The sequence below is a fragment of the Physeter macrocephalus genome, chromosome 14 (assembly GCF_002837175.3).
Source record: "Physeter macrocephalus isolate SW-GA chromosome 14, ASM283717v5, whole genome shotgun sequence".
NCBI lineage: Eukaryota > Metazoa > Chordata > Mammalia > Artiodactyla > Physeteridae > Physeter > Physeter macrocephalus.
Genome location: NC_041227.1, coordinates 14181658 through 14191234, shown reverse-complemented (window position 1 = coordinate 14191234; position 9577 = coordinate 14181658). Strand labels below are relative to the sequence as shown.

General features: G+C 56.1%; 1 protein-coding gene across 7 annotated transcripts in view; it reads right to left on the bottom strand.

Moving 5' to 3' along the window:
* Positions 1–59: 59 nt before the first annotated feature.
* LOC102977106 (zinc finger protein 335) overlaps positions 60–9577 on the bottom strand; it is an 11067-nt gene continuing 1549 nt past the window's right edge. For 2 of the 7 annotated variants that reach the window (XM_028499416.2, XM_028499417.2), the window contains 13 exons: positions 8154–8394; positions 7364–7441; positions 6809–7114; positions 6590–6721; positions 5317–5463; positions 3739–3994; positions 3470–3647; positions 2704–2816; positions 1802–1820; positions 1553–1669; positions 1405–1481; positions 1162–1322; positions 60–437 (listed from right to left, as the gene is read on the bottom strand). In XM_028499416.2, the coding sequence (XP_028355217.1) occupies positions 175–437; positions 1162–1322; positions 1405–1481; positions 1553–1669; positions 1802–1820; positions 2704–2816; positions 3470–3647; positions 3739–3994; positions 5317–5463; positions 6590–6721; positions 6809–7114; positions 7364–7441; positions 8154–8394 (2088 nt within the window). In that variant the 3' untranslated portion in view covers positions 60–174. The other 5 variants (XM_028499419.2, XM_028499418.2, XM_028499420.2 and 2 more) reach the window with 5 other exon arrangements.

Sequence of the window (9577 nt, the reverse complement as noted above, 5' to 3'; positions counted from 1 at the left end):
TTACTAGCACTGGAAAGCCACCCCTCCTCTGAGCTTAGGGGTGACGTATCTGTGACCTCAGCTGCTCTTCACCACAATCCAGAGAGGCAGGGGTCATTTCGCTGTACTCAGTGTGCAAGTGAGGATGCTAGGGCTGGGGGAGGCACCATCACACTGGCATTGCAGCCAACGCTCCTAACGCCCTTGTCTGCTGCCTGAGCTTACCTCAGGAGGTCCTGGGGAGCTGGAAGGAGGTCCAGGGGCTGCGCTATGCTGCTGCTTCAGCTCCTCAATCTGCTGCAGAGAGAAGAAGGGGCGACGGCGGGAAGGGGGCTCCTCGGGGTGGCGCCGCCCCCACTCCTCAAAGCTGCTTGCGTGCCGGCACCGTACGTGCAGGCGGAGGTTCTTCTTGTGTCGCGTGCTGAAGTGGCAGTACTCGCAGGCAAAGGGCTTGGCCCCTGCAGGCACATGTGTAGGCATGCTTGGGCTTGCCCCGCCCCTCCAGGAAGCCTTCTATGACCCCAAGAACGTCTCCAACTGATTCACTCGCTGCGATGTGTTCCCAAGCTCGGGGAAACCCACGCTCTGTGCATTTTGGTGTGCCAGGACAGAAACGAGCCAGGTCTCCCTCTGCGCTCCAGCCCTCCTCCGAGTGCCTATTTTCAAGGTCAGGTGACCACATACTTCTCTTATGACCCATCTCCCGAAGTGTCCCCCCAGCTCTCTTTCTCTCTTCTTCCCTAGTGTGTCTGCCAGAGGGCTAGGCACCGAGGAGGAGAAAGAACCCACTTTTGTTGCCCATCTTCTGTGGGCCAAGATGTGATGCTGCTTTAGCGGCTTCCTCTGTCGAGGGCAGGGCCTATGTAAGACCTCTCTCAAGCCCCAGCGCCCAGACCAGACAGGGTTCAGGGAACAAATAGAACTCACTTTTATAACAACCCCGTGGTTGGTACTTCTGATTCTCTCCTTTCACAACTAAGAAAGGCTCAGAGAGAGCCAGCAACTGGCCCTGGGCCACACAAGAGAAGAGCTGGCTGCGTTGGAATCTCAGCTGAGGTTAGACTGACAGTCCCGGGGGGGATTCCCTGCAGTAGAAGGGCTGGGGCTGCTGAGGGAGATGAAGAGGACAGAGCTGAGCCTCCGACAGGGGGCCATGGTGTGTTGGGGGGTGGCTGGTCTGACCTGTGTGCTTGACAGCCACGTGGGACAGCAGGAAGTCCTCTCGGAAGGTGCGGTAGGGGCAAAAGCTGCACTTGAAGGGCTTGTCGCTGACATGGGAAAGCTGGTGGTTCAGCAGCGCCTTCTTGTCCTCACAAACGAACTCACAGAACTCGCACTTGAACCTGGAGGTGGTTGGAGGGGGGAGAGCTCAGCGACAGGGCGCTGTGGGGCACCGCGGCCCCAGGGGCCTCCTCGGGGATGTACCTGCGGTTGGCGACGGCCTGGATGTGCGTGAGCAGGTGCATCTTGAAGGTGTAGCGCTTCTTAAAGGACTTTCCACACTGTGGGGGGTGGCGAGGCGGGTCAGACGAGGGAGCTCCCAGGCAGGCCCCCTGCCCCCAGCCCCACCCACCTTGTCACACATGTGGGGCTTCTCGGTGCTGTGCGTCTTCATGTGCTGCGTGAGTCTCTTCTGCATGGGGTAGACACGGCCACACACAGGGCAGGGGAAGGAGCTCAGCTTCGGGGTCTGGGAAGGGACAGAAGGGGCCGGGCGGACAGAAAAGGAGAGGAGAGAGGGTGAGACCGTGCCTGCACCCCACCCCAACTCCCCAGCCGCCCTCAAGCAGGCTCCCTTCCCGGCCTGGGGCCCCAGACTCACCGGGTCTGGCCTCTTCTTCCTGGGGGAGAAAGGCACAGGAGTCAGACCATCTTGTCCCCAAGCCCACCCCAGACCCTCCCCCGCTGACCAGACCCAGCCTCGGCCCTGACTGTCCTCAGCCCCGGCCCAAGCCCCTTTCTCTTAGAACAGTATTCCCCCAGCTGGAGTTCACTGGGGAAAATGCCAAGAAGTGTGCTGTCAATAAAGTTTTGTAGTCTAACTAACTTTAGGAACAGTGCATTCTCTCTCTTCTCTCTGTCACAAAATGCATTTGCATTTTAAAGGCTCTGAGAAGTCCTGCAGGGAAGAGAGCTGTTGAACCAGGTTTTCAACCTGGTGTCCCTAATCTTATGTGGACATAGAACTCCCCCTCCCTTTTTATTTTTTTTAAAGAAACACCTAAAAGCGGGAATTCCCTGGCTGTCCAGTGGTTAGCACTCAGCGCTTCCACTGCCGGGGCCCGGGGTTCAACCTCTGGTCGGGGAACTAAGATCCTGCAAGTGGCACGGTGATACTTCAGTGAACAATCACTAGGCCCTTGAGGATTTTTGTTTTTCCACCCACTTGTCCTACATCTGCCCTATCACTGCCGTGAGAGATGGAGTATGGACGTGAAGCCTGGAAGACCTTCAAATCATTTTCTGAGACCCTTTAGGTACACAATGTCTTTTAATCACCTCAATAATGACTGTCCCCAATTTACAAAGCTCGAAGCAGGAAAGAGACCGAATAAGGGACCTCTAGACCCTGACAATGCCCTGTTCTGAGCCAAGTGATCTGGGATGAATCGCCCTGCCTTTCCCCCATCTGTACTGTGCTGCAAGGGGGCTGGCCCCGAGCAGGGGCTCAGTAAGGGGGAATCCGTGGTTACCCTGGGCCTCTACTTCCCCAGCCCCACTGACCGGTCCCGGCTATGCACGGCCGCATGCCGGATGACGTCCTTCCGGTAAACACTGGTGTAGCTGCATTCGTCACACTTGTAGGGCTTACTGCCCACGTGGTTGAACATGTGCTCCTGGCAGAGAGGCAGCAGGACAGGGGGCTGGGGTGCAGCCTCCCTTCCTGCCCACCCGCCCTTGCCTACAGCCGTAGAGCGGCCCCCTCCCCACTGCACCCCGGAACAACCCCCGCTCCCCACCCCTACCGCAGGGGTCCAGAGAACAACTTGCAGGTCCGGGTCTGAGGGGGGAAGCACTGTGTGCAGGAAGCACAGAGGCTCTGGCCATCTGGCTCGAGCTACCCCCGACCGCCACCCGCGGCCAGCTCGGCCTCACTTTGGCCAAGCCAAGCTGCGGTTTCCTGCGTCAGTAAGATGGTGCTCTCAACACCTATGACCTTGTCGGGCTACGTGAGATGATAAAAAGGAACCCCTTTCTTGAGACACGTTACCGCCACCTGCTGGGAGACTTTCTAACACGCTGAATTTGATTAAAGCAGTTGCACTGCTATCTGCCAGGTGTGGTGGTAGTGAAGCGAGTCTAAGACGATGTGACGCCACTGTGCGGCGTGAGGCCTACCACAGCGCGCCCTCGGCCCAGACGCGCGCTCTGACACGGGGCAGGAGGGTGACCGCAGGCGCCCGGGACCTCCACTCCCCATCGGGGCCTTCTCCCATCCAGCGTCTCTTCTCCCCCTGCCCTCCCGCGCCTCCGCTTCCTTCGGCCGCACCTTGAGCGAGGACCAGCGGCGGGAGCGGTAGCTGCACTGCAGGCACTTGAAGAGCTGCGGGTTGCCAGCCTCGTGGGAGTTGACGTGGAAGCGCAGGTCCTCGTGGGACAGGAAGCGGGAACCGCAGATGCGGCACAAGAAGGGCCGCAGGAGGGGTTTGGGCGACTTGTAATAGTACCTGCCAGGAGGGTGTTGGGGAGAGGTCTGGCTGGGCCAGCAGCCGGCCACTTCCCCCTGCCCCCAGCCCTCATCTCTGCTCGCTGCCGTACTTGCGGTATTTCTTGCCGAGGAAGCGCCTGGACGGTCGCCCACGGCGGCGGGGCGGGGCGTCGGGCTCGTCCTGGAAGGACGGTGCTGCGTTCTCCACATCTGACTGGCTCACGCCGGGTTCCACGGGGGGCCGGTTGGCCTTGCCCAGGGCCACCAGGCATCCTGGGCCTGAGGAGCTGGGTGCCTCGGGGTCTTGTGGCTCCGGAGGGCTCTGTCCAGTCTGGGAGCTGACCAGAGGCTCTCCTTCCACACCTGCTATGGACACACCAGGACAGATGTGGACAGGTGTGCCAGAGGCCAGCCAAAATATCCTCCCCCCCCCACACTGTCACAGACCACTGATGGGCCTGTCAGGTCACGGGACAGACACAGGCAGCCCGTGGTTACGAGGCAGCGTGGACATATGCCCCCTCCTGCAGCTGACGGGCTGTTAGCACAGCACGACTTAAATGGGAGAGTCTGGAGCAGCACTGGGAGAGCTGGGACCTCACGGCCAGGAGACCTGTGGGTAGGCTAAGCTCTGTCATCGACTTGCTGTGTGTTCTCAGGCAAAGCCACTCCCCTCTCTGAGTCTCATTTTCCCCATCTGTCAAATGGATATAATTGTTGCTCTAGTGACCTCACGGGAACGTTCTAAGGTCTGGGGAGCAACAGCAACACTTAAACACTGGTTTTCCCAACGGAGGCTGGGTAGTTGGAGGGCAGACGGGAGGAAGGGAAGAGACATCACAGCACACACTCGCAAAGCCTCTGACGTCTGAACATCCGAATGCGTTACCTATTCAAAAACACTAACGGCATTTCAACGTAATGTTTTAAAAATTCAGAATTATATGCTACAGGCAACGCGGGTAACATTTTGTTTCTTAATGGGGTGCCAGGTTATTCAGGTGTGTTAACCTTGTGAAAATTCACTGAGCTGTGAATTCACTAAGCTGAGTCACTTAGCATACATCTGCTTTTCCACACATATACCTCAGTAAAAAGTTATTTGAAAAAGAAGACTAATAAATACAACACCCACAACTGCACGTACAAAAACAGCTACCGTGTATTTTTTCCATGTCTATTTAAGCCTTAAAAAACAATCCTAAGAGCCAGATACTATTACCTCCATTCAGAATAAGGGAAAGGGAGATTCAAGAGGCAAAGTAACATGCTCCAGGTCACACAGCTGGTAGGTGGCAGAGCCAGCATTCATGCCCACGGCAGGTCTTTCCTGTCCCCGGCTTGTAATGCTCCAAGGCCATGCTCCTCCAACACAGTCTCAGGCCTCAGAATTATTCTCATTTTAGTAATAATTCTTAAAACTTATCTTATTAGTTCAGTTACAAATACTCAAACTTCGGTGCTGTGACAACTTACCACTGAAAAGCCTTTTCAGAAAGCTGCTATATCCTAACTCTCAAACTTGGTATGGGGGAGTTTTCCCCTTTACCAGGAGGCCTGCAGGTCACCCTGGTGGGGCTGAGACGTGCTGCTCTGCAAGCACGTCTGCAAGGGCTCCATGGAAGCAAGCAGGGAACGAGGCCACCCCTGGGCCCCGCCGCACAGCCCCTCCCACAAGTAAGTCTCACCATCCAAGAGATCCGAGGTCTCCAGGCGAGGCAGCTTCCGGGGCCGGCCAGGTCTCCTGCGGGGTCTCGGTGTACTGGGAGTGGGGCGCTGGGGCCGTAGCTGCCGGCCCCGGGGCTCATCCTCAGCAGGGTTATAGTCGCTGTCCTCTGGGGGGACAGCAAGAGAAGGGGGGCATCAGCCTTGACCTTTCAGCCCTGACCCCTTGCCAGCTTCCCTGGAAAGAGGCCCACTTCCCTATCCCTGCCTGTTCCTCCCTTCAAACCCACCAGTGATGCCTCCTCCGGGAAGCCCTCTTGATGTCCCCCTGGCTAACAGTGAGCGCCACTCTCTGGCCCCTGCAATCCTTCCTCTGTACATTTCCTAACACCTACCACTAGCTCAGATGGCACCTTTATGGGAATCAGAAAAAAGCACTCCTTCCTCAATAAACCTTATGGCCATTGTTAGAAAACAGTTGTCTAGCCACTCCAGTCTACAAAGTAGGACTGTGCTACCCACTGAGGGAGCCAGTAGCTCCCTCAATGGAGAGCCACTAGCTCCCTCACTAGCCATATGTGGCTACTGAGCACTTGAAATATGCCTAGTCTAAATGGAAACATAATTAAGTATAAAATACACAACAGATTTCCAAAAATTAGTATGAGAAAACGAACGTAAAACTTACTAATAACTTTTTATAATCATTGCATATTGAAATAATATTTTAGACAGAATGGGTAAATAAAATATATGACTGAACTTAAATTCATCTTTTTCTTTTTATTTTTTTTAATTTTTTTTATTTTTTTGCAGTACGCAGGCGTCTCACTGTTGTGGCCTCTCCCATTGCGGAGCACAGGCTCCGGATGTGCAGGCTCAGCGGCCATGGCTCACGGGCCCAGCCGCTCCACGGCATGTGGGATCCTCCCGGACCGGGGCACGAACCCACGTCCCCTGCATTGGCAGGCGGACTCTCAATCACTGCGCCACCAGGGAAGCCCTCTTTTTACTTTTAATATGACAACAAAAAACACACGTGGCTTCCATTCTATTTCTGCTAGACAAATGTGAATGTGACCCTCTTGGACACAGTACTATTTTTCAGCGCATGGCCCATACAGCTGCACACAAAACTCCTGGTCCCAGAGCTCCAACTCCTCTATCTTATGCTGGAGGCACTCGTGGCTGTGTGTGTGCCAGTTCCTCTTCCCTGGCCCTCCCTACGGGCCAGGGGGAGCTCAGTATTTGCAGATGTGGGTGCGGGTGACAGGCCCGAGAGCCACAGTAGCCTACCTTCCAGGTCATCGATGGCGCCGGCGTCTATGATGTCATCATCGTCTTCCTCCTCTGGGCCCTCTTCCTCCTGGGTCCTGGCGGAGGCGCCCCATTTCCGCAGACGTCCCTTTTTTCCGGCGGCGGCGGCTGCTGGAGGTACAACAAGCTTGCTGCGTCTGACTCTTGGCACCCCAGCCCTGCCTGTGCAGGCGGCCAGGCAGGCCACCGTCAACGCACCTGGGCAGAAGTGCCGCTCCCGCATGTGGCGCAACAGTGTGGCCTTGGCGCTGCTCCGGTACTGGCACATCTTGCACTTGAACTGCTGCACCACCACCACCTCCATCATGGCCTCCAGGCTCTGCAGGTCTGGCTCCTCGGCGCCAGAACCCAGGCGTGGCTGCGCTGGGGAGCTGGGCCCACCCTGCACCTCCTCAGGTGGCTCCAGGCACGTGGATGTGGACGTGGGGCCATCAGCTAGAGCCTCGATGGCTGCCAGGCTGTGGGCCAGGGTGGAACTGGACATTGGTGATGCCATGGGGGCCCCTGGGAAGGTGAGGGAATCAGAGGGGAGGAAGTGGAGGGGGAGGCTGGCCACGAGCTACAGCTGCCCCCTCCCAGGCAGGCCCAGGGATCCTAGAACCCCACTCCCCACCGGAGTAACAGTGGAGGAACTGAGAGGCCCAAGGCAGTGGAGAAGCTGCCAAGATCACACAGTGAATCTATGGCAGAGCCTCCCTGTCCTACTCCCCCACCCACGGCAGGGTTCCCTGGGTCTGGCGCCTGGAGTCTTACCATCGTCTGGTCCCTGCAGGATCAGGTACCGTGTGGTCTCGGATCCACTCCCCTCAGCACTGGTCACGGTGATGCAGCCTGGGCAGAGGTGTGAGGAGAGGATGCACAGCTGATAATGACAATTGTCACTGCCCACACTCATTCTGACTCACCCGTGCGACTGTGAGTCCGCTGCCCCATTGCCCACTTCCTGTCCAGGGCAGGGCTGTTGAGAGGTCTGCTGTGTGTGACACACTGGCCCAGTAGCCAGTCCACAGCTGCCAACCTTTAACCATTAAAGGAGGACTCGCTTTTCAGACCATCCCAGGGCTTTTCCAGGTGCTACAACCCTTACACAGATCATTAATAATAGAAAGTAGTTTGGTAAATCATGAGCACCCGCTCTGGAGTCACTGTCTGAGCTCATGCCCCAACACTTGCTGATGACAGCGGGTACATTAGTTTACGTCCTCTGTGCCTTGGCTTTCTCATCCAGACTGTGAGAATAATAACAGCATCTACCTTTTGGGGTTACCAAGAGGATTAATGAACTACTGCAGGTAAAGTATTTAGAAGAGACTCCGGTACAAAGTTAGGTATCGCTGTTTCTATATCTATTGAGTGCTTATAACATGCCAGGAACTACACTGTACCATCTCATTAAATCCCCACGTCGTTTACCACTATGAGACGAGGTTACTGTTTCCATGTTACAAACTCAGAGTGGTAAGGTTATCTGCCTGAGTCTGCACAGCTGGTTCTTCAGGGAAACCCTTATGGGGCAACTCTTGCCCCTTGTGGCCTGACTCACTCTGGATGAGGTCGGGCCCGATGGTGGACTCGATGATCTTGTCAATGGCCGAGCCCAGGTCTGAGGAAGAAGCCGTGCAGTCGGACACCAGCATGCTGGGGTCTGGGAGTGCGCTGGAGTGCACCAGGGCTGGGGGGCCGCCTGTCACCCCTGCCACTGGCCCGTGGGAAACAGAAGATGAATCAGGGAGGTAGCCATGGGGCAGGGGGTCTGTGCTGGAGCTGCTCTCGGACACCTCCTCCTGGAGGACGGGAAACAGGCAAAGGGGGAGTTTAGGAGCCAGGGATGGGGCAGGGCAGGCTGCCCCCAACCCTGGCCCAAGGATGTGGTAGGTGGAGCCACCCACGCCCTCACCCCCATTGAGGACCAGCGAGAGAAACCCTCTAGTCACAGAGCTCCCCCAAGAACAAGCGCCAGGGTACCTGGCTCCAGCCAGGTACAAGGCCCCACGTTTCCCACACCTCACACAACAGCCAGGTGAGGGTATTCTTGTCAGGCTTTCAAATAAGCTGTTCCCTCTGCTTGAAACACTTCCTAGCATCACACCGTGGCTAACTCTTACTCAGCCTTCTCACTGCCATTCAGCTGGTACCTCTCCTGGGAAGCTGACCCTGACCCCCAAAGCCAAGTTAGGACCTCTCCATCCTCAGTGCTATAGTGGCCTGTGTCCCGCCATCACATTATGGTTCACTCTGCAATGTTACGTCTCCCAGGTCAGACTCCATAAGGGCCAGGACCACATATCTCTTGTCTCCTGCTGTATCCCCTGGGTCCAGCACAAGCTGGGCACATGCTAAGTCCATCTCTGCTGAATTAATAAAACCCCTGGACCCCAGAGTGGGGGCTACTGTTGTGCACCTCTATAATGTGATGTCCTGAAAATGACCTCTATCTTGCAGACAATGACAACGGTAATGGCTGATACTTATTGGCTGCTTACCATGTACTGAGCCCTGTGTTAATTGCTTTGCATATATTAATTCATTTAGTTCTCCAAAAAAAAAAAAAAAACGAAAAACCTATTGAGGCAAGTATATTTATTATTCCCACTCTACAGATGAGAAAACTGACAGCTAAAAGTTTGGGTAGCTTATCTAAGATCACAGAGCCAGGAGGTGGCAGAGCCAGGAGACTATTTTACAAAGCGTTTCCAAGAAAATGTCTGGTGGCTGCTCACAACAGAGCACCCTCAGGAGTAGGTATTTCTGCTCCGTTTTAAAGATGGAAGACCGAGGGGCTTCCCTGGTGGCGCAGTGGTTGAGAGTCCGCCTGCCAATGCAGGGGACGCGGGTTCGTGCCCCGGTCCGGGAGGATCCCACATGCCGTGGAGCGGCTGGGCCCGTGAGCCATGGCCGCTGAGCCTGCGCGTCTGGAGCCTGTGCTCCGCAACGGGAGAGGCCACAACAGTGCGAGGCCCGCGTACC